This window comes from Cicer arietinum, chromosome 1, assembly GCF_000331145.2.
Source record: "Cicer arietinum cultivar CDC Frontier isolate Library 1 chromosome 1, Cicar.CDCFrontier_v2.0, whole genome shotgun sequence".
Taxonomy (NCBI): domain Eukaryota; kingdom Viridiplantae; phylum Streptophyta; class Magnoliopsida; order Fabales; family Fabaceae; genus Cicer; species Cicer arietinum.
Window position 1 is genome coordinate 8,964,176 of NC_021160.2, and position 24,667 is coordinate 8,988,842.

The 24,667-nt window shown below is 28.5% G+C and overlaps 3 protein-coding genes and 1 non-coding gene across 6 annotated transcripts; 2 read left to right on the top strand and 2 right to left on the bottom strand.

The window, feature by feature from the left end:
- The first annotated feature begins 3,347 nt into the window (after nucleotides 1-3,347).
- Nucleotides 3,348-6,948, top strand: LOC101495491 (uncharacterized). 3 transcript variants are annotated; one of them, XM_004487733.4, is made up of 7 exons: nucleotides 3,348-3,508; nucleotides 3,782-3,839; nucleotides 6,002-6,064; nucleotides 6,167-6,214; nucleotides 6,300-6,362; nucleotides 6,471-6,533; nucleotides 6,802-6,948. In XM_004487733.4, the coding sequence occupies exons 2-6, from the start codon at nucleotides 3,792-3,794 to the stop codon at nucleotides 6,522-6,524; spliced, it is 276 nt and encodes a 91-aa protein (XP_004487790.1). In that variant the 5' UTR covers nucleotides 3,348-3,508; nucleotides 3,782-3,791; the 3' UTR covers nucleotides 6,525-6,533; nucleotides 6,802-6,948. The 3 variants fall into 3 exon arrangements, with proteins under 3 accessions (XP_004487790.1, XP_004487791.1, XP_004487792.1); XM_004487734.4 differs by lacking the exon at nucleotides 3,348-3,508 and adding an exon at nucleotides 3,545-3,672; XM_004487735.4 differs by lacking the exon at nucleotides 3,348-3,508 and adding an exon at nucleotides 3,600-3,668.
- A 4,950-nt stretch (nucleotides 6,949-11,898) lies between these two features.
- On the top strand, nucleotides 11,899-14,013 carry LOC101496255 (uncharacterized). Its single transcript, XM_004487736.4, has 4 exons — nucleotides 11,899-12,053; nucleotides 12,171-12,388; nucleotides 13,048-13,273; nucleotides 13,683-14,013. The coding sequence occupies exons 1-4, from the start codon at nucleotides 11,975-11,977 to the stop codon at nucleotides 13,796-13,798; spliced, it is 639 nt and encodes a 212-aa protein (XP_004487793.1). The 5' UTR covers nucleotides 11,899-11,974; the 3' UTR covers nucleotides 13,799-14,013.
- Nucleotides 14,014-14,349: 336 nt separating this feature from the next.
- Nucleotides 14,350-14,421, bottom strand: TRNAP-UGG (transfer RNA proline (anticodon UGG)). The gene has a single exon. It is a non-coding gene; the product is annotated as a tRNA-Pro (tRNA).
- A 2,783-nt stretch (nucleotides 14,422-17,204) lies between these two features.
- On the bottom strand, nucleotides 17,205-21,874 carry LOC101496583 (uncharacterized). Its single transcript, XM_004487737.4, has 6 exons — nucleotides 21,582-21,874; nucleotides 20,494-20,643; nucleotides 20,295-20,353; nucleotides 18,370-20,208; nucleotides 18,085-18,208; nucleotides 17,205-17,994 (listed from the first exon to the last, which is right to left on the bottom strand). Exons 2-6 carry the CDS (start codon nucleotides 20,600-20,602, stop codon nucleotides 17,324-17,326), a joined length of 2,802 nt encoding a protein of 933 aa, XP_004487794.1. The 5' UTR covers nucleotides 20,603-20,643; nucleotides 21,582-21,874; the 3' UTR covers nucleotides 17,205-17,323.
- Between the last annotated feature and the right edge of the window lie 2,793 nt (nucleotides 21,875-24,667).

A 24,667-nucleotide genomic window follows, 5' to 3' on the forward strand; every position in this document is an offset into this window, starting at 1 on the left:
TTGTTGCTAGAAATATAATAAATAAATGAGAAGTTGAGTTGGAGCCATAAGGTAGTAATTTGTGGTTTGGTAGCAGTTGAGAAGTATTCATATGGAAATATATATTCAACATTACAAGCTATGGAGTTCCTTATCTGTTGCAAGTTGCAACCATTTGGCACACATTCCAATCAAATTTTTTAAGATCATAACAAAATATTTCTTGTTGAAGAAATTTTGAAGTACTTATTATTATTATTATTATTTTGACCGAAAGTTGCTGATCTCATTTCATTATAATATTGCTTTGTAAGTACTTATTATATTACTAAATACATTATGATTTTGACAAAACACAATATATAATAAATAATAAATAGCCCACATTATTTAGTATGGGAGTCTTTTTACCTCAAAATATAACCATTTTAATTTTCATATCGATTAATTTTTTTTAATTATCTTACGTCTTGATAATGAAACACAATACACGGTTAATGAGAAAGTAGAGGTTTAATATGGTTTGTTAGAGGATGATTTGAAGTGGTCGAAAATATCAAATAAAACATTATGAGTTTGTGTTTGATAGTTTGAGATTCATTCGAATTTTCGACAATTTTATACTCAATTATAGTGTAAATAAAACAATTGCTTGAATTTTGTAACACTATAAAAGATACAATTTCAATATATGCTTATTAACATACAGTTGCATCAATTCGGTATTCCCAAAATAAAATAATGTATAATAAATAATTATTTATGAACTTGTAGTTATATTAGGATATTCTGAAATTGTAGTTATAATAGGACATTATATAATTTTAAGAATTAATAATTTTGTAGTTCATATGCACAACATTTTTGTGGCTAGGAGTAAATTGTAGAATAGAATGATAGTTTTGTGACTAGGAGTAGAATTATATAACCAATTACTATTACTGCGATTAAAATTAGCTTGGATTTAATTTTAATAAATTAGTATTAAATTATTATAATTCTAATAAATTTGTTGAATCCATACTCTTAAAACACAATAATCTTTTACCGTATGCATTGCACTGCTTGATTATTATAATTTTGTGTATAGAGTATGTATTAAGTCTAGAATCAAAATATAATTTTTGTTATTTGAATGCAATTATTTTGAACTTAAACAATGAATATGTATTAAAGCTGAAATGGTATCTACTTAAACTATAACTTGATTATGCTATATTATAGTCACACACAAAATTTGATTATGGTATATTATAATTAGTTTATATTGATAACAAATATGAAATTCTTGCTTGAATTAAAGTCACATTAGGGAGAAGTGGAAAGTTCAACCATATGTGCTAAACTAATGGTTAAAATATTTTATTTGCATAACGTAATAATATTCGTTTACAAACTATAATTATAAAATAGAATTAGTACAATCTTTAATATTGATTACAGATTTTTTATTATTGATACATTGTCGATCATTATTTATTTCTAGGCTTGTGTTAGTTTATAATTTAAGAAGAGACAACTATAATTATATTTTAAATATAATTCTAAGAAGAGACACTATAATTATATTTTAAATAATTTAAATTTTGAGTTTTAGTTTAGATGTTCAACCAAATATATAGGTAGCTAACAATTTACCAAAAAGAATAGTGAACCAATATGCTGTGTCAACATAGTTGAGTTGAGAATTTAAAGTGAAAGTTTGAAATGTGAAATAAATTTATAGTTTAAGCTTGAATCATTTATTAAAATAAGCTTGACTAAAAATTTCAACTTAACTTTTTAATATAGAAGGACATAAATGATGAGTTTTAAATGGAAAAAATTAATTTTTAAAATTTCAATATGTTGAATGCACTCCTTTTAAAATTATATTTCCACATTTAGTTTCTTAACAAATGTACTTGAAATATTTGTTAATATTTTCATTTAATAAATAATTCTTGAATAATTTAGTCATAATTTGTTTAACTCATTTATAATTTTATTCTTGAATTCATGCCATTTTTATAATAATTTATAAATTAATAAATTTAATATATGCTACATTTTTTAATTTTATATGGTAATTTACTAATATAAATACGTTCTTAACAAATAAGTTCATAAAATTAAACTATTATCTTTTCATAATCTACAAAATAAATAAGTAACCAATTCTTGACCATACTAAAAAAAATTCTAAATTTATTTTGATACCAATAAAAGCTTTCAATTATATAAATAATAAGAGCTCATAAAATTTCAATCATCAATTAATTTATTGGCAGACCACTTTAAAATATCATAACTTTTAGTTTAATTTAATTTATTGAATTAAACAAATAAATTTAATTAAATATTCAATATCTCAAACATTTTACTTATATAAAAAAATAATTTAAATTACTCAAATGAACAATCAACTTTAATTAAAAACAAATCATTTCAAAAAATCAAAATATAAATATTAATTAAAATAATTTTTATCTTATTTTATTTATTCTTCAATCGAACATAAGACTACTAAGATTCCATTTCACTAAAATTCAATTGATTAAAATCAAAAAATCAAAACTCAAACAAAAATATTTCACAAATAACTAAATTCATTTACATTACGATAAAAAATAGAAATAATTGATAGACAATATAATTGGTTAAAATTTGAAGCAAGGAAGTGTCGGTAACATATGGATAATTGGCACGTGAGAAAGGTATAAAATGGACCAATCGATGGTGATATCCTAACGACTTAAACTATGGCATCCAATGGTCATAAAGTTTTAAAAACAAAATATAGAAATAATGAATTATTTAATTCATTCTCATCATACTTAATTAAATATATATTATTCCAACTTTAGAGGGAAAAGAAATCTCCAAAATAAAAAATATGAACACACGGTATCTAGAAATTTATTGAAAAAGATGCCAATATCCAATTATTTAATATTATATTAGTTTTTATATTTAATTATTTCAAATTCAATTAAATTAATTTTACTTTGATGTCTAACAAATCTCTAAACACTAAAAAATAAAATTATTTTTTATGCAGCGATAATGTATTCAATCAAATTATACTATAATATTATTTTTTATATTAATTATTAAAATGTTTCCACAAAAATTTAAATATGTATATAAAAAATTTACACATTTAATATATATAAATTAAATCCATAGAAAAATATGCCGCACTAACCATCTAATATTAAAAAATGTCCACACAAAGTCAAAAAAACCACAATGAAATGTATGCGATTGGATAGTTGTTTGATATATAGAATCCAAATTTAAATGCTCCTAATTATTATATCATTATTGTCATGCCATTTGTTACCTTTCTTTCCTAGACTCTTCTCGTATATTATAAATGTAATATCTTTGCATTTTTATTGGATTCATATTCTTTTCTAACCTTCTCACTCAAACCCCCCACCATTGTCTCTATACTTTTTTTATTTTTTATTTTATTTTTTTTATCTTTTTCTTTGTTTTATTTTTCCTTCTCTTCTCTGCATCTCTACTTTGCTGTCACCACAAGGTAATTATCAACATCACCCTTTTTTTCTTTCTTTTCAATTATATTTTTATTTTATTTTCTGTTTATCACTTGTGCTATATTAATTGGCTATGCTTGTACATCATTTACCATCACCCTTCTTTTTTGTTATTCTCTCCTTTCTCTAATATTATCTTGCTCTGTTCGTGAGTTATTTCTTAGCACTCAAATTAAATCTTACATTTCATTAATTAATTGATTGACTTTCATTAAATGGAATGATTTAATTTGTGATTAATTTGTTTTGTTGAATAGGTAAAGGGAGATGGCAGAGTGTAATAGAGAAGACTATTTTGCTGCCAATGATGTTGAGGTACTTCAATCTATTTATTTTAATTTCCAATAATCATTATTATTAATGAGCAGAGATACTTTCAATTTCCAAAATTATTATTAATGTTTTGATCTTCCACCACAACTATTAAAATGTAATTTATATAATGATTAGTGTTAAATGACTGATTTTGTTAATGATGATAATTAAATTTACAACTTTTTTTTATCACTCTTTTCCTTAATTTTTTCACCTAGTTTTCAAGATAATCTTCTATTCCCCGGATGAAATGAGTTATTAATGTTTAATAATTGCAAATTGAAAAATTTGTAAGAAGACAGACGTAAAGAAAATGGTAAATATTTAAAAAAGGAACAACATTAGTGCACGTCGATTTTCAATTGTGTACATTACTTGTACCAATGTACTCCTTTTTGCATCATTTATGGTACCGTGTACTTAGTACCTTAAATGTGTCTATCATATTCGGATATTTCAAGATTTCTGAAATTATAATTATAGTGGGAGCCAGTGATATATGGTCAAAAAACTAAATTTCAAGTATACACAATTTTTTTTAAAATATAAATAAAAATTAAAATCAATTTATTATTATTAAAAAAGAATTATCAATTGTTTTTGTGATATTTTTTTTAGTCACAGAGAAGACCAATCCGAAGATAATATAATTAAATAAATCGTTTTAGATTTCTATAAAAAAATCAAAATTTTATTAAGTTAAATGGCCTTAAAAAAATTCTAACTTGATAAAATGTTTCACATTCTAATATTTTTAAAATTAAAGCATATAAATTTTATCTAAATTTAATATTATCTCAATAATTTTCAATCAATTAATTTTATTATCAATTAAAAAAAATTATATAACATTAATTATATTAATTTATTAAATAATTTTAAAAAAATTATATTACAATTCACTTTAAATCTGTACGTACCAATCCTAAATCATATCAAATAAAATGCTTTTATATTATTGAGGGAATTCATTTTTGACCCTATTTTGCTTTCATTCCCATGTGACCCATACATATGACTAGCTTTTGAATTTGTGTTGCAGATATCAATTATATCATGAATTCGTGATTTTCATTATTAATAATATACTAAAAATTATATTTTGTAAAGAAAGACGAAGAGATAATTGTATAGTTTTTAGAATTACTCACGAACTCTTAAATCCATTTTACAATTTATTCGGCGTGATTAAACTCACTAACCAAGCATATATATCATTATTAATTTAATTTATTTTGAAAGATCGTTAGTAATTTATAACTACTTATATGTACATATTTCAAATTAAATAAATAACTTTTTTTTTTAAAAAAGTGGGAGATTTATATATATATATATATTTATAAGCATAAAAAATGAAAGATTCTGAATTTTCGCATAAAGATATTTTTTGGGAGCAAAAAATTTGTCGGTTAGAAGGTTATGAGGGGTCCCTAACTTATGAAGATGTCACAACTCACAACATAGCTAACCAAACAAAAATCACTGCTCAAAACAAAACTAGCCTAACTGGCCGTTGAGCTATCAAGCAAATCATGTGAACCTTGTTTCCTCCCAAACATGATATTCCCATGGCAATAATTAATTCTTGCTTTTTGTAAAAAGAGAATATCATTGCAACTTTTTAGAATATTCTCTCCCTACACATTTGAAACTACGGTGTTCTTTCTAGATTGGTTGATAATTTTAATTGACATTTTCTAATCCGTTTAATTTGATGAAATAAAAAGTAGATTAGGTTCAAATTAGGTTAACTCAATAGTTAGTCAACCGAAAATTTTAATTTTATCATATGAGTTGGTATAGACTAATTTCATGTAAAAGAAAATTAAATCGTCATGTATTAGTTGACATCTATTAATTTAGGCATATTTTTTTATAATTTTCTTAAATAAAAATTTTAATACATATAAAAGTATTAACTTTATCGTACAATATAAGAGTTGTAGTTATATAAATCGTTAAATTTAGAGAGAGAAAAAATTATTAAACAAATGATTATATTTTCTTTAATAAACAATGTTATAATTGGGATTTTTCTGATTGAAATTTTGTGGTTGGTGAGATTTGACCCTAATTTTATAATAATATAAATAAAACATGTTTTAGTTATTTTAATTTGTTGGAATAACTTCTTTTTTTTTTTTTTTGTTGAAAATCAGTCAACATCCGCAGAAAAGAAGTATGGTGGGCTTGTCCCAAAGAAAAAGCCTTTGATATCCAAAGTAAGCCCACAGTAAAAAAACATTTTTTTTTCTAGACAACAACATATCAATGTTTTACTTGATTAATTCTAATACTTTTTCAACTTTTTTGTGCTGAAAAAGGATACTGAAAGGGCATTCTTTGATTCAGCAGACTGGGCATTATGCAAGGTATCTTTGAATTTATATTAAAATATTAAATAGTAAAACATTAAATTTAGTAATATGATAATTTATTGGAATTTCATTTCAACAGCAAGGTGCTGGAGTGAATAAACAATCTACAGCAGCCGTAGAGACCCTACGACCAAAATTACAGGTACATTTTTAAAGTATTATTAATTAGTACTAATGAATGATTATTTATTATTTATTTTATGTGTTTATTTATCCATTTTCTTCTATTTTTCATATTAAAAAATAACAGAAAACTCCACATCAGCGGCTTCCCCCAAGAAGACCTGCATGCACATCTGGTTGAGATAAATTTGTAAGTTATTGCAATCGTATGTATGTTTATTTTTATTCGACATAAGTCATATTTCATATGTATTAAAATGTAAGAGTTTTTTATATTATTAGTCAATCATCACAATTTGAATATTTAAAATAGTTGCCTTTTAATACATTTAACTCAAAAGTCATGTAAATGGTGAATTATGATTGATTTTTTGGTGTAAAAATTTAGTGTATCAAAATTATTTCTCATTTTTATTTATAAAATTATGTTTTAATCAATTATATCCACTATAATGCAGGGGGAGTAGATCTAATAACTTACACAAGGATTTGCTCATAAGTCCATTTTATAAATCTCGTGATGTTTCTAGCTCATTTGATGTATATTATGATTCACTTGACGCTTTTGATTATTAGTAGTTAAATAAAAGTCCATTTCATTTTCATTGTGTTTCTTTCGAAGAGTTTCCATTTATAATAGACCAAAAAGTGGGGTTGGGATTTAAATATATCTCATCTAATTTCATGATCACATGTAATTGTCACGAAGTCGAGTAATACTAGGAGGTATGTCAATTATTATAAACCCTAAATTATTTGGCCTACCCTAATATTTTAATGTCAATGGGAAACATGATGAATTTTAGGATGTCTTTGCCATAAATAGGTTGATCAAAATATTGTTACTATACCATATATTTTCGAGCTATATATATAAATACATTGTGTTTTTTGTTTTCACGTTGTGTTCAATTGTAATGTTTTATAAATTAGAGTGTAGGTTGAACCGGTGAGACATCTATAATTTAGTTCAATTAGTTCAATCGATCAAACTGCGATCGAACTGTTTAATAAATAAATATAGAAATATCGGACACTTTTTTAAAGTTGAGTCTGATTTTGTGATCTTACCGATCTAACCTAATTTTTCCAGTTTTACTAGAAATGGTTTTTTGTGTGCTGACTGAACCGAGCATGGGTCTGATTCTCGGTTGAACTGATCAAGCCTACCATTCCAGTTCAGTTTTTAAAACATGGTCAATTTCAAAAAATGCATTTTGTATATACAATATGTTTTTCTTTAACTATTAATTATATAATTGTGTTTTTTCAGCAAATGCAAGCGTTTTGAAAACTAATTTAATATGTAATTTTCAATAGTAATTTGTTATAGTGGTAAATCTCAATGTTTTCTTGATTTTAAATATCACAGACACTTTTTTTTAATGGCGAGAGCAAGGGAGATATTCTATCATGTGATTGGTTTACACTTTAATTTCTATTTAAAAAGAAACTTATAAATTTTCTGAACCAAAAATATTTTGTCAAGATCCAAAAAAAATTGCCTGACAATATGTCTAATACAAGATGTTACTGTTAAAGAACTCTATAGCATGTCAAATGCATTTTATTTGAAACTCATTGAGAGATGTGAGACATGGTACGAGTTAAAGAGTTTAGCTTTAATCGGGGGCTTGAGGAGCAAAAATGTGGTGTGTTGGTCAAACATGTCTAGATGTACCAATTTTTCAATTAGTGATTGTCACCTGATGGAAATGACCAGGATTGGCTCTAAGTTCACTTGGAGAGGTCATAAGTGGGAGACTCAAGTTTACGAAATGAGTCGCTAGGATTCTGCCTCGGGTCCAATGTGATCACCGCCTTGTTATTGTTATGCTTTAGGGGAGCCTTTTAGTCCCCCTAATTGTTCCTTTATATTTTAAGCGACTTGGCTTTTGCATGATAATCTTTGTCCTTAAATTTGAGAGAAGTGGAGTTATTGCAATGATTCAATGCTTATGTTGGAAAGTATGACTTCTTTTATTCAATGTTGGAACAAGGATAGTTTTGGAAATATTGTTAAGCGTAAGCAAGAAATAATGGCTAGTTTCAATGGTATTCAAAATAGCTCTCACTATGGTTACAATAGATATCTTAAGACACTTGAATATGACCTTCAGGACCACCTGACTCAAAGATTTTATTAAGAGGCGTGTATTTGGTTTCAAAAGGTAAATGGATTACTAATGGTGATAGGAACACTAAATATTGCGCATAAAAGAAATAATAAAATTATGACACTTAGGGATGCTAATAGAGAGCAGAAGTATGACTCTGAGAAGTTTAAGGAGATGACTAAGCGAATTTTTTCCGATATTTTTCATGAAGACCAAGAGATCAGATAAGACATTGTATCATTTTCCTTTTTATCTGACTTATCTAGAAAATCATCAAGTGAGTCTACACGTTATGTCGTCTCTGTTAGAGATTAAGATGGCGTTGTTTGATATGGGCTGGCTTATCGACTCTTTTTTACCAACTTTGTTGGGAGGTTGTGGCTACAGTTTGTTGACAATGTTTGGAATTATCCTTCTTTGATTGGTTCAACCAACAATACCCTTCTAGTGCTCATTTCTAAGATTGACCGACCAGAGTTTCTCACTCAATTCCAATATATTGCTCTTTATAATGTGATCTATAACATGAAGCTTCATCCTCTGGAAGAGGAATGTTAATCATAACATGATTATAGCTTAGGAGATGTTTCATTCATCATTGTATTGTGTTCGTATTTCAAAAAAATTATGGAATAGATACAAGTTTGATAGTTTTGCCCTTTCTATTGGTATTCGACAAGGTTATTGGCAGCCTATGTGTGCGGGGCATGAGGGGCCTAAGGCGTCTCACATGCTTTTTGCATTAGGTGTCTCACTTCCTTTTTGCAGACGATCTTCTTCTTTTTGCAAAGGCCTTTGTTGAGCAAGCTTATTGTATCAATCACAACTTGGAGCAATTATGTCAAGCCTTGGGTCAAAAGATTAATGTTGAGAAGAATCAAATCGATTTCTCAACTAATGAATACTCGTAACTTAGATAGGATCTTATGTAACATACAAGGTTTAAAGAAGCTTCAAGCTTGGGGAGATATCTTGGAGCAAACATCACCCATGGTAGAAATTGATTCCGACATATTATTGGGGCAGGTTCAAAGGTGACTTAGTGGATGGAAGAAACAACGTTTGAGCTTGGCATGGAGAATTACTTTGAGTCAATGTGTTGAGTGTTATCCCTTACATCCATATGCAATATGCAAAAATCCATACGACTATTTGTACAAAATTGTAAAAGCTGCAATAAGGGTTTATTTGGGGTAACATTGATACAACCCACAAAACTCATATGATTAGTTGGGAGGTTTATTGTGTGACAATGGAGAATTTTGATTTAGGTGTAAACGACCTCAATTATTGAATGATGCTTTTCTTTTTAAAATGATTTAGAATTTATTGAGTAATCTTAACGATTTATGGTGTAAGGTTCTTTTTAATAAATATGGCAGAAATCAAAACTTGCTGGAGAATATGGTTAGCAAGTTGAATGACTCCTATTTGTGGAAGTCTTTATCCAAAATTTGAGACAAATTTCAATATAATATCACTTTGAAGCTCGAAGATGGCAAAAAGATCAATTTTTGGCTTGATCGTTGGATTATGACAGAGCAAACCTATTTCTTTCAAACGGGCCAAAGCAATGCAGTTTTAGATATTACCATGACGATAAAGGATGTTGTCAATAGAGCGAGGAACTAGAATCATGTTCTTCTTCAAAATTGTTTTGCTCTTGACTTGGTTAATCACATTATTGATATCCCTCTTCCTGTTCCTGAAGATGGTGAAGACAAGTTGGGATGATGCGATAATAGAGATAATAGAGATAATGAGTTCCTTGTTAACAACACTTACAAATATCTTTCACCAACCCAGACTCCTAATGCTACTGATATTTGTAAAGTTGTCCAATCATAGACGCCATAGGTGGAGCATAATAATCATTATCAATTTTAACTGGTGTCCAAGCAATAAAGAAACCTTGATCCATGTGATGTGGGATTGTCCCGATGCAACACATGTATGAATTAGATATGTTCCTTCTAACAAAATGACTCATTTTTATTCTTTTCGTGCAGGGATTGGGTATCCTACAACCTCAAAGAAAATATTGTAGAACATCAAGGAGCTCATTGGAGGTCCACTTTTATTATCTTTTGTTAGTACCTTTGGAAGTGCAGAAATAAAACAATTTTTGAAGATGGCTTTCAGCGTCCTAACAGCCCCACTAAAATTATCAAGCATCTTGCAAAAGAAATTGAGAATAGCAACCGTTTGAAGCTTAGTGTGAGACAATCAAGACTAGAGATTCGACATGTCAGCTTTATTCAACCAGATCATAATTAGATCAAGTTCAATTGTGATGGTACTTACAAGGACTCTATGGCCAAGGCTAGATGCAGGGACCTGTTAAGAGAATTTCAAATTTAGTAGTCTACATTGACTCTTAAGTCTTGATAGATATGATCAATCATGAAACTCTGGATGATTATGGTTTTCCAACTTTAGTCGGTAGAATCAAAAAGTTGACCCAAAAAGTTTGACACGTCAAATTCAACTACATTTAGCGTTAAGAAAATTATTGTGCATATTAGTTTGAACAATTGTAAGCTTTTTATTCTCCCAAACATCGTGTCTGATGAATTGAAGATCAATTTTGTTGATTATCATACTCGGGTACACTCTTTTCATAAATTATAGATTTTCTTATTCATTATTTTTTAGAATAGTTACCAAATTATTTAAGCCAAAAGAAAATCTTGTGGCGAACAACTAAACAAAATGCATATACTTTTCCACCGAAACAATTGTTACCTTAGCTTGTAAATAAAGTATCCGTAAGCAAAGGGAAACCATTTTAGGTTTGATATATTGGACTCTAGAGAAAGAGAAGTTGGTGGCTTGCACTTCAACTGCTATCCTAGCAGCAAATTAATTCTTTTGACTGGTTCCCCTTTCTAATGAAATTACCCAACATATGCTCTTATAATAATAGTGTGATACCTTCACAACTCATTCATTTCAATTAAATATTTAGGATATGTATACTTTATAAAATATTTTTGTTTTTATTTTTTAAAAAAATGTATTCATTTTAACTTGCTAAAAAAATTATATAAGACACATGAAGTAAACTATTATGATATGAAAGAAAATGAATACTGATTAGAGATAACGCATCAATTTTTATGACATTTTTATTGTTTATAAAAATATAGACAAAAACTAAAAATAAAAATAAGTAAAAGTAAAATGAACATAATATTTAAAAATAAAAATAAATATTACAAAATAAACAAACATATAGTAAACCATTAATTTAGCTAATTGTGGAGGGTTAAGCTTGTTGGGAAGAAAACATGATAAAATAATTTCAAAAACTTCACACGCATGCTTGCTTTGTTAAGTTGATTAAGAAAGTTAAATGGTAATGGTTGGTAATGTTGGTCGCTAGGAATTTTAATTAGCGTGGCATAGCATAAGTCCAATTGTATGTAACGTTACATTACATAGCTATATAATATACTCAAATTAAACTCCTTTATTTGTATGAATTGATACCATATATCCACAAGGTTCCGCAATGGCATTTGCAATTCGTGTTAGACGTTGGATTTTGGTCTTTACTCTCCTTTATGTTAGTCTATTCTCGAATAAATTTGGTATGTAATTAACTATAATAGATGAGTTGAGAGTTTAATTTGTAAAATTCTGTCAAAAAAATATTTATGTTTGTAAAATTTTATTGTTTTTGATCAAATTAAAATTTAATTTGGCAGGAGAGGCTGATGATGATGAGACTGATATAGGTGCTGGCTTTGGTGGTGCTGGGGGTGGTAATGGCGGCGGTGGAGCTGGTGTTGGTGGTGCTAGTTATGGTGGTGGTGGCTCTGGAGTTGGCAGCGGCGGAGGCGGTTCCGGAGTTGGTGCTGGTGGTGGGGTTGGTGATCCTTCTCAAATTATATCCAAAGCCTTGCTCTGTTTCAATGATAAATATGTGAGCACTTTATCCTCAAATCAATCCTATTTTGTTTAACTTGTTAAGAGTATTATTACTTTAGATGAAATATAATTTCAAAATGTTTCTATAAATAGGATAGTGGTTATTTTATAAGTATTGAGTTAAGAGCGGCTCAAAAAATTATATGGTTTTATGTCGTTAGTTATCAAGTCATTTGAGTCATTTTCCAAATATAGTCTTAACGTGGAGGTGTGTTAGTCAAATTTGATTTTAGAAGTGTCAAATTAATTTTGACATGTTTAGATATTTTAATTGATTTTATCTTTAAAATTGATTCAAATTTTAAACTAGTATTTGAAGTTTTTGTCTATACAATAAAATTTGAACATTGATTTATTGTTCAACACATTTAAATTAAAATATATTTAAACATAAATCACTTTCTATTTAACTAATTTTTTAACTATAATCAATTTTGAAATCGCAAAAGCAAAGATAAACAAAGTATTCTTAAAATGTTGAACTCACTTTTAATTAATTTTGAAATAACTTTTAATTTGAAATCAATTTTGAAATCATAATCAATTTTGAAATCACTTTTAATTTGTATGACAATAGCCCGGATAATGTGCTCTAGCAAAAATGATTAAACTTAAAATGTTGATTGTGTGTATTATTTTGGAAATGTGTTATAGATTTATCAAAGTTGTGAAGAGTCATACAGATTAAGTGAGAATGGAAACCTAGATGTGCCACCAGAGAAAACTGATGCATTCTGTGAAGGACCATGTATATCAGAGACAAACTTAGTCCTCACATGTATCGATAACATTTTCAGCAACTTCATATTCTACAACAGGGCAACCATAGAGGATGTGAAACAAACAATTCTAGCTGGATGTGGTTATGGTCCTGGAAGAGGTGATTAATTAATATGTTTTAATTTGAGAATACACTATGGTTATTAATGCACAAAAATATAGTATTAAATTGCAATATGCATATAGCTAAATTGTTACAAAGATTTAACTAATGGTATTTTGAAGGTAATATTAATTTAAAATTTAAATTTAATTTTAATTTTAAATAATTAAATATAATAAATGATATGACATTAAATAATTAGATCTTAGATATTATATCTAATAAAACTTTGAAGGATTGGACTGTTCACGGGTCTGAGCAAACAATTATGACTAAAAATATGGACACAATGGTTATATTTGAACATAATATTTCAAATTATTAAAAATTCATATGCAACCGAAGTTTAAAATATGCATAATTTATTTTTGTGATCTACTGAAAAATGGGAATTTCTATTATGCAGGGAATTTTAATGTGGCTGAGCATATCCAGACTGAAGAAAACAAAGCTGTGAAGGTTACTAGCCATGTTCTAATGGGCCTTGCTTTGATCGTAATGGGGCCTGCTCTATTGGTTTAATATTTAGGTTTTAAATTTAGTAAAAACATATATATTTAGGTTTTAATAAATTGAAAAAATGATTTGTGTCCGTCTGTTTCATGTGTACTAATTACTTATTCAATAGGTTATATAAGTGAAATTAATATAAGTTATGGAGATGAAGTAATTTTGTGGTGTACTGATAATCATTAGATTTTTTGCTATGGCATGATAAACAAATTGAACTAGTACAATTTTAGTTTTGATAGAATTTAGTTATTTACGTTAATTTGATGTCTTGGTTTCAATTTGCAACAATGCCACATGTGTAGTAAAACAAACTTAAGGCCGAAATTTTCATCCAGTTCAAACTCGTGCACATGCAAAAATAGGTCACTAAAATTGAAAAACGAAATTAAAAAAAAAATGCTGCCCAAATTATCTTAATTGCATTATTATACATCGAGGTCCTAAATGTTCCAAGTGTGCCACAACAGTTAAAACCTTTTATATATTGGGCTGGGCTTAAAAAAAAAAAACGAGACCAATTCAAGAGTGAAAACAAAATGAATTTAAAATAAATAAAAAATGGGGCATTCCGAAAATCGAACTCGGGACCTCTCGCACCCAAAGCGAGAATCATACCACTAGACCAAATGCCCAACTTGTTGTAGTAATTATTGTTATCGTATATATAACAATAAGTTATGACCTTTTATATGATAAAAACAAGGGTACACATTGTAAAAATCTTAAAACTTGCTTAAATATGACAATTCTGATAATCTAATGGTGAAATTATATTTGAAGAATTAAAATTTATTTTATAATTTAATAATTAAATTAGAATCAAGTTATATGGTAATAAGATATTGACATTTAACTTTTTTACTAATGAATGCATTTCTTATAAATATATTAATTATACATATTATTATTGTAGATAGTTTCCTACATTGGAATTATGATGAAAGTAATTTTTTTTAAAATCTTAATTATGAGTAGATTATATATTTATACTTTTACAACAAAAAATAATATTTAGATAATTACAAATCCACCATTTTCTTTAATTCACATGTGACACCGAAATTCTAAACATTGGCCCTAGATGAACATTATCATTTTTTCATGGCAAGGACATATTGGTGTTATATGAGCCTCCAAGTAGTTGAATGGATTAAAATTTTGAGTATATTAAACGTCATTTTTGAATTAGATCGTAAACATGTTGATGATGTAAACCCAACATCTCATAATATGGCATACCGTTGATAATTGTAGAACTATTTTATCCATACAAAACAATTTACATGTGTTCATTAAACGAAAAGTTAATAATAGTGTTCAAAGTGATTTTCATTATTCTCTTAAAAGTATTTAGAATTTAGATCGTAATAATATAAGTTGACTTTGTTTGAAAATCCTTCACTTATGATTCTTTCTCCACCGAGGCAAAAACAATTATATTGGAGAATACTCAAACATGTTAAAATTGGTTTTATATGTATAGAATTACTTTTTTCAATCATAATTAAAGTGAATCCGAACACTATTACCCAAGAAAAATGAATAACTATTATGGTGATTATAAACCACATTTGATAAATGCTCATCTTGTTGTAACACTTTTATCTTGCAACATTTTATTTTAGAATGGAGATTGCTTTGTAGATTGTTAAAACTATTACCCATTAATAAGTAATTAATGGTTTTTTTTATTCTTGTAAGAAAATTTTGACACCCCTAATTATGAGTGTTTAGCCGAATTGGTTTATAATTAAATTGGTTTATATTAGTTTGAAAAATTAACTAATAAGTTCGTTCATAAATACAACTCAATTGATAGTCGTAAATATATTACTACTCTAGACTCTCTTTTTCACATGTAATCTCGACGAGACTAATTCATTTTTATGTATGTCTCGCTCATTTATATGAACAAGTAAACAATTATCAAATTTATTCTGAAAAGCTAGCATTTTCCTTTGGACACACAAGTAACCGCTATATTGTTGTTATTATTATTAAGCTAAAAGGTGCAAGACATTGTACCATGAGCTCCAATATTGGTCACCACCAACTTAGAAAAATAAAACCAACCTTCACAATATAATTAATTGGAGCTCTCCAAAACTACCAGAATCAGACAATTAAATTCCCCCTCATTGTATTGCTGCTGACAAAAATCAATTACTTGATCATAACTATGTCCTTCAACGAACATGATATTCTAGAGGTAACATAACATATGCTAATTGCCTAAAAAAACATAACATGTGCTAATCTTTCTATTCCCTCTACTGATTTCATTATTATGGTCAAAATTCCATTGCATTATAGTAGCATGATTTGATTATCATCATTATTATTATATTTTTGGCGTATTTCTTTTTTTTATGTTACATATTGGTTGTGTTCTTTTTATTGCAGAAGGTGATGGTATCAATAAGCGATTTTTTCACATTAGAACCAAGACTGAAATGTAGAGGAGGAATTCTTTTAAAAAGTGCTTATAAAGATATATTAGCATTTTTTAAATTGAAGAGAAAGAACCAAATGAAATATGTCCCCAATGATTTTAATCCTAAGCATCAAGATCACAATGACCCTTTTGATTATATAAATTTTTCTCCACTATTTCCTTATGAGAAGCTTCCAAATCAATTGGAAGATTCTATGTTTCTTTCTACTCAACCCTCAGCTCCACCAATTCCAAATTCCCCATTAAAAGATTCTCCCAATAATGGAATAAAAGTTACTATGTTAGCTAATTTAGATATTGTGTATATTCCTTTGCTAGAAAAAGTTTGTCATATTCATCCTTTTTTAATAGAGTGCCAAATGAAAAAGACTCAAAAATATGCAAGTTGGGCTTTTACATCACTTGGAAGGGTTTTGCACTTTCTTGAGATAACAAAAGTGGAAGAAATGAATGAGGAAGCATGTGAATGGCTTCAAATGTTGTGGAATGAAGTTCAAGTGTTTGGGTTTGACTTGTCATGGCTTGCACCCCAAGTTGAGTTTGCTTTGAAGTTGAAAGGCTATTTGGAGAAAATGAACAAGCTTGAGGAGGAAAAAAAGAGGCTAGAGGTGAGGATTCAAGAATTAAGTATGGAATTGTTTGAGAGAAAGAATGAGATGAAAAGTTCCAAAGGTGATTTGATTTGGCAAAATTAAAGGTGGAATTGGGTGAGTTTGGGGAATCAGAAAGGTTGTTCGGATATCAAGCTCCTAATGTAGAATTCTCTTTAAATATATATGAAAAATAGTACTATGTGAAATTGTGTATCACTACACTCTACAACTCATTATGTTACATTTTGTATTTATAGTAATAGTATTATATATAAGAATGAAACAATTTAGACTGTAGTGATACAATAAATTGATAAAAGAATCAAACAATTTAGTTTCTTGATGGCATATAGAAAGTACCTTCAAATTCCCAAAAAACACTATATTTATAAAAGACTTAATAATCCAACTTCCATCAATGAATCAACAAGAGGAAAATAATGATTTAATCATATAACCCAACAGCCTGAAATTGCATCAAAGTGTTTAAAATTGCAAGAATTCATAAACAACATCATCAACCAAAGAATTAAATATTTGATCCACAACTTCTTCTCCAAATTCATAAGCATCAACTTCATAATCTAGCCACTTTCCATATTGACTACTCATATCCTTGTCCACAAGCTCATCAACCATTGAATCCCTCATCGCCTTCCAACCAGAAATCTCCTTGTACACATCTTCTGCCAACCAATCCCTTCTTCTTACCATTTCAACCCCTTTATTCCACATTTCGTATCCTCCTCCGGCATAACGTCTGCATCTCAAATCCAAACATTCACTCACACAATCAAATATAACTTTCCTTCCTATCCTAGATTCATCATCACGCTTGAAACAACCTCCTTTTCGGCTTTCCAATTGGTCGAACAGATGAGAGTTTACAATCTCGCGAGCTCGGCCGAGGGAAAAATCCATATACATCAACTCAACATTGCATAATATCTCTTTCACATAGTCCAACTCCCATGTACTTGATCTTTCACCAAACTTCATCACAGAAAATGTACTTGCTCGCTTCTTCATCATAGTTCCGGTTGATGTTGAAGAAGCCGAGTCGGATAACTCTGCATCTGTTTCCGTAGGATAGAATTTCCTCGAAAAATTAAAGCCATGAATTTCCTGAGCTTGAATAGATGGAAACATCTTGCTTCCTGAAATTATATATATAAACAGTAAAAATTATCACTTTTGAGTCATTCAATAACTAAAAAAAATTAGTGTCCTTTTTTAAGCATGATTACCTTCTATACTAGTAATGTCTGCGCTCATTGAGGATTCGCAGCTTTCGATCGAATAAGAAGGCTCGAGAACTGAGATTGGACTTGGTTGTCGGCGATTGAATGACAGTGGCTCCATATCATCACCCTGTAAACATTTGAGTTAATAACCGACTCAATGGAAGAAAAGCATAGGGTGATTATTCAATAATTTCTTTTTGGTATTTCCAATGGTTAACAAGCAACATCAAAGAATAATCACTTACATATAAATTAGGCAACAAAAAAATTTGAAAGATTGTCACATACCCATGATTTATGTTTCAAGGAAAATTCTGGCAGATTGGTGAAGGACATATCAGAACCGTGGCTACTGCTTAAACTGTCGGTAAATGACACATCTTGGTCTTTCTTCTGTTGCAATCTTGGATTGATGTTAACTATATTAAAGTTGTTTACTTGATCATTTGACTTTGGTGCAGTAATGGAAGGTTGCCTCACTTTAGAAACATCATTGCAGGAAGCTTCAACACTGCATGTCAATTCCCTCAACTTCTGTTCTAAAAGGATACCTAAAGCATCACCACCAATCACATTGTATTTTATTGGAGACCTTGTATTGTCTGTGTCAAGCAACACTCTTTTAATGCGTTGATCCAACGAAAGTTCATTAGTATTCCGGCCACTTTGTCCGGATGTCTCGAAACCAGGATTGTTGTTTCTTGTTAATGGTGTAGTAAATGTGAAGGAAACTACATCGATGTCTTTCTTTTTTCCTTCTTCAGCCCAACCATATTGTTTATTACTCGCTAGATTCGACTTAACTGGCTTTGGAGTTTTGTCGATGAACAAATTATCCACAACTCTATCATTCCATTCCTTGTCTGTAGACCTTTTCTTTCTAGGAAAATTGTTTGTGCTGGTATACAGGATTTCATTTTCGCTATCGGTCACCTCCACGGCCGGCTTTCGTGATCCAGCTTTAGATTTTGCAGTGGATTTACTACCAGAGCTTCTATGACGTCCGTAAGATGAATCTCCTGTCATACCTTTTCTACTACCTTGTGAATTGGAAACCAATGGCTTAGATAGTAATTTCTCATTATTATCCATCGAATGATTCTGTTTCAGATTATTCTGCCTGAGAACATTAGAAGAATTCTGGCTAGAAGATTTCCTATGCAAATTTTTCTGAGCATTTGACTTAGGTGGCTGATTGGATTTCATGTCAAGTTGCTCTTTTTGGGCCATCAAACTTCTTCCACCGTTCGAAGTCAAACCTTCCCTTTTTTGAACATTCACTTTTGCTTGGATTGCAAGCGAAACAGACTTCCCCTTATTCTTCAAAGAAGTGTCTTCTTCTGCATGTGTAGGAGACTTGACAGACGTTTCCGCAGATCCATTCCAGCTTCTGTTCAAAGATTGTCCCTTTAAATACTTTGCAGCATTTGATTCAACCGACCTTTGTGAACTTTCCAAAACCCTGCTTGTTCTTTGAGAAATTTCTCTTTTTTCTTTTATCTCTCGAGTCCTCGAGGCTATCGAAGATGTACCAATTAGAGGCCCTTTTTGAGAATAATCCAATTTATCTCTGAGATCTTTAACCCTCAATGAGACGGTCGATGATGCCAAAGGTGTTTTCGCCTTTGCTTGTGATCCAGGTTCAATTATTCTTGCAGCAGCCTCCATTATATAAGCAGCATTGTTGGTTGGAACAAAACCAGGGTTCTTAATAGGGGACAAAAGTTTATGGTGTGTAACAGGAATTGTTTTAGCTGATTTTGGAGGTAACACTTCTTTTTGGAACTTTTCAATTGGCCTAATTATGGTCTTTTGAGCCTTTGGCTCCATGAAGTTCCTAGAAGATCCTTCAACTTTTTCACCAAGCTTTCCGGAATATAGGTTCTGATTATCATACTCATGGTTTTTTCGAAGGAACTGAGAATCTTGAAGGGATCTGGTATCGAAATACGGGGTAGAGTAGGGATCAGAAAAACCGGAAGAAGGCAATGAATCTAATCCCATAAGCCTTGCAACTACATTAGGTGCTCTTGTTCCACATGCTTCGTCGTCGGTAACTGATGAAGCATAACTATGATCGCAGCTTCCTCTAACACATTCCCCTACTCCGTTATCGTCTTCATCCACCTATGAAGAATCATACAAATAATTAGCAAATTTCTTAACAAAAAAATCTATATAATACTTGAGATTAAAGATAGTGATGTATCCACCAGATAGGGGTGTCTCACTGCCACATTGTGATTGGATTTTCTTTCCTGTTTCAATGACTCTGCAAATGTTGAAGAGAAATTTACCAATAGCAAAAAGATAAAATGAACTGAACAATAAAAGAATCATACATAATCAATACAATTGACTAGAGATATAAAATCATTATTAAATTGCACATTCAAGCAACAGTATATGTACCTGGTAAATCTGACTTGGATGCAAATAATTTCTTACGCGATTTCGAGGTCCAGTCAAACAAGTGGAAAAAACTACCTCCACTTTTAGTCCCTTCTTTTTCAACTCCCATTTTCAAAGCAGAACTCAGTTTAAAGATGAATCAAGAAAGAACTGGCAAGAAAAAGTAGCATTGTTAGTCAAGCCACAATTATAGCTCATTTAAAATTAAATGACAGGTAAAGAAAAAGAAAAAAAAACCATACTAATAGCGGAATATTAAATCAAAGGGTACAGAATAATCCATCAATAATTAAAAAAAATTGAGTGAACAAAGGTTTTCATAATACAATGATGCAATCTAAACCAAAATAATTCAATAAATACAATTAGCAAAATTTCAATAAGATGGTTCTATGCATCTCTAAATCTTCTTTGAAAAAAGAAACCAGATACTAATACTACTAAACCTAACCTAAGATACATCTTATAATCCATTTCATATCTCCTATTTTGCTAATCTATAAATAAATAAATCAACATTTATCCTCATGGAACTCAACTTAAAAGCAACCTGAAACATTCCAAATCAATAGCAATTACACACAGCCCCTAATTCCACTAATCAAGTACACAAATCTAAAGATCCATAATATAAACTTGAGCTGAAATCAAACATGAAGTATTAATTATAAAATTAGTAATCCTAATGAAAAGGAGCAACTTGGCAAAATACTATGTTGATGATGAAGCAAAGGTTTTAGGCACTTGTAAATAGAGGCATGTAGAAAACAAATTATTATGCTTATACACAATCATTTCTTCTCAACTATGAAGAACCACACAGCATATACCCATAATAATTTCAAAAAATGAAAGATCATATGTCATCAGATGTATTGAAGTCGACACACTTTCAAATTGAAGTGTCAGTCTTCTCAACCAAATGAATCTGATTAAACCAAGTTTTCCATCCATGAAACCATCCTCATCAACCAAATAACAAATAAATAAATAACTAAAACCCCAAAAAGGAAAGAAGCAAAACGATAAGAACCCTTTAAAGGAAATGAACAAAAGATTAAAACTTTAGCATTAGAATGAGGACTTACGTTGAAAAACTGAAATGGGTCAGCTATGAATTTGAGTATAAAGTGAAAGAGAAGCAGATAGCACCCACCACAAAACCATTTTTTTTTCTTTTCAGACAAAAACTTAGTTAAGGAATTGAATTGATGCTGGAAGATGAAGAGAAAAAGAAAAGAAATTGAAGCAAAAAAATTGGGAAATTGTTGGAGTGTAGAGAGAGAGAATGGAGTGAAGGTGTAGAGAGAGAAAAACAACCGTTTGAAACATTAATAAATGGAGACAGAAAGAAATAAAATGAGAACTTTGGTTGGAATGATATTAAAAAATAATTGAAAAAGTTTGGATTGAAATTTAAAATTAAAAGAAAACGGTTTTATTTGAAGTTTGTTTGGATTATAAAAATGGAGAGAGTTTATAACGTCTCTCTAGAGAGGGATGGAAATTCAAATTCCAAACAGGAAAAAAGTGGTCCAAGGAGCTGCATAACGTCATCTCATTCTCCTATTGTTGGGTGACACGTGTCATGTTCTTTCGAATTTCGTCATATTTCAAATAAGTTCAGTTGTTGTTTTTACGATGAGGGCAATTATGAGTTTAAATAAAAATATATTTTTTAAAATAATTTAAAGATTATTGTTTAGAGATTAAAAAAATGACTTTTTAAATTTTTGTTTTCTAATTATTCTAAAAATATTTTTTTTAATAATTTTTAATTTATTTATATATGATTTTATAAAACTGAATTATTTTAAATTATAAAATATCATAAAAAACATAAAAAATAATTTTTAAAAAAACATGTTTGTTTGTAAAAATATTTTTTAAATATATGATTTTTCTAAATACACATATGTTTCCATACTCTTTTGTGCTTCTTTATCTTCCTCCTTCTAATCTCTATTTACTCTCTTTCTCTCGATCTCTATTATCTCGTGTCTCCCGATAAATTAGGTCATCCATTTCATAATTTTTGGATCCTCTTAAAAAATAAATATATAATTGAATTATCACAAAAAATGTATATTCGATATTTTATTTATACCATAAAAGAAATGAAACAAAAAAAAAACATGCAAGGATATATGATATATATAATGGAAAAATGTGGAAAAGAAAAAAAAATTCTTTACAGTGAAACAAAATGAAAGGGACATAGCGCATAAATAATAAATTTTAGAGGTCTTATTCTAGTTTTAAAAATTAGGTCTCTAATAAAAAAAATGCAATTTGAATAATTAAAAAAATTGAAAAAATAAATTTTAGTATCAAGTTACATGATACTCTATATATATCAATTTACATGATCATATGCACATGTCAATGTACATGATATATATATTAGATTCAAATTTATTTCATGCAAATCACATGTTTAAAACAGTTCATTACAAAATCTATCTTTAACCAAATTTTTAATAAAAAATTCAGAAGTTCATTCTATATAATTCTATATAGTCGCCTAAACAATTTTCATTTATCTATACTCACCAAAGCATATTTCTACCATTGAGACACTTTTCTAAAATCTTTGTCACCAAGTCATAACAATTTAAATATTTCAAATACTTCAAATAAATTTATTAGTTTAATCTGAAAAAATAATAATAATAGTCAGTGCGTTAAAGAGAAAACGCAATAAACTCATAAAAAAAACTAGTAAAAATTGAATAAATGCCATTTGTGATCTTTAAATAAAAAAATAGGGATAATGGCATCATTTCCTCTAGTTAGATTAAGTTGTGTGTTTTTAAATTATGATATTATTTGTGATATAATTGTGAGAAGCTACTATTTTAAACTTCTCATTTTTTAATTAAAATATAATTTTTGTAACAAGATGATTTTTTAATAAATCTGACACTCCTAAAATATGATGTTTTGTTTAAGAAATAGATTTTTTAGTGAAATAAACGCATCAAATGTTAAGTTCAAAGACGTTGAAAACAATAATAATTAATATTTTGTATAAAATGTATAAAAATAATAACACTATTAAAAAAGCTTTATATAAATTAACTTATAAAAAATCATATTTTAAATGTGACTTAGTCATTCAAGTAATTATGATTATTTCAAGAAAAAAATTATTATTATTGTTTGAACAAAATTATATTATAAAAAATATCAATATATTAATTATTCAATGTACTGCTCTATTTGTTATTCTTCCTTTTTATTTTAAATATAAATAATTTTCAGTGAACGATAGATAAACTAAATCTAAAATTCTAATGTCTATATAGAGTGGGATGGAAATTCAAATTCCAAATGGGTAAAAAGTGGTAGAAGGAGCTTTATAACGTCACCTCATTATCCTACCTATTGTTAATTCTATAACAAATGTTTAATCAAGTGATATCTTCAACGATAAAAGACAAACGAAAAAAATGGAATACAAAGAAATTAATATGATTTGCCACACTTCACAAGAATGATAAATTAAAGTTTAGTTTAAAGAAGAATTTTAGACAACGTTCTCTATTTGCTTGTTTTCTTTCTTCATAATTATACTAATATCATACAATAAAATGCATATATGACATAACATAAAATTGCACGGTGTCTTAGATACAATTAACTCATGCTAGCTACCAATTGTTTAAACATATGTAGAAATCAAACATAATTCTTAATTATAGATTATTACATTCCAAAATTAAAATTAAATCTTAAAATAATTACATGATCAAGAGATAGTATGACGTAGATCAAACTTGTTTATCTATTTGTGCCTTTAACTTATTAGTTTTCCCACTAGTCAATAACTTTTACTCTTAGTTCTTGAAGTTCATTAACCTTAATGTAAGGTTGATCTACATTGAACACTTTGGTAATTTACTCCTTAAGTTTTATTTATATTTTTTATATAAAAAAAATGTCAATTATTTGATGTGTAGTCCCACACGCTAGTATTTTTTTTATTCTTCAGTTTTGGTCCCACAAACAGAATATTATTATAAAATTTGATAAAGTGTCATTTTTTTAATGATGTGTAAAAAAAACGATGTGGAAGATTTCATGTGGATTAATTACATTTTATTATTATTCCTAATTTATAAAACATATTTTCTATTTTAAAAACACATTTTCTATCTTATTATATCATTTA

What these genes read in the sequence shown, in the direction of transcription:
- LOC101495491 (XM_004487733.4), top strand. Translation starts at nt 3,792, where the DNA reads ATGGCAGAGTGTAATAGAGAAGACTATTTTGCTGCCAATGATGTTGAG. An exon ending in TTGCTGCCAATGATGTTGAG is followed by an intron (nt 3,840 to 6,001) that starts GTACTTCAATCT and finishes GTTGAAAATCAG; the next exon opens with TCAACATCCGCAGAAAAGAA. An exon ending in CAGACTGGGCATTATGCAAG is followed by an intron (nt 6,215 to 6,299) that starts GTATCTTTGAAT and finishes TCATTTCAACAG; the next exon opens with CAAGGTGCTGGAGTGAATAA.
- LOC101496255 (XM_004487736.4), top strand. Translation starts at nt 11,975, where the DNA reads ATGGCATTTGCAATTCGTGTTAGACGTTGGATTTTGGTCTTTACTCTC. An exon ending in TCTATTCTCGAATAAATTTG is followed by an intron (nt 12,054 to 12,170) that starts GTATGTAATTAA and finishes TTAATTTGGCAG; the next exon opens with GAGAGGCTGATGATGATGAG. An exon ending in TCTGTTTCAATGATAAATAT is followed by an intron (nt 12,389 to 13,047) that starts GTGAGCACTTTA and finishes AATGTGTTATAG; the next exon opens with ATTTATCAAAGTTGTGAAGA.
- LOC101496583 (XM_004487737.4), bottom strand. Translation starts at nt 20,602, where the DNA reads ATGGGAGTTGAAAAAGAAGGGACTAAAAGTGGAGGTAGTTTTTTCCAC. An exon ending in CAGTGAGACACCCCTATCTG is followed by an intron (nt 20,209 to 20,294) that starts GTGGATACATCA and finishes GATTCTTCATAG; the next exon opens with GTGGATGAAGACGATAACGG. An exon ending in AGACATTACTAGTATAGAAG is followed by an intron (nt 17,995 to 18,084) that starts GTAATCATGCTT and finishes ATATAATTTCAG; the next exon opens with GAAGCAAGATGTTTCCATCT.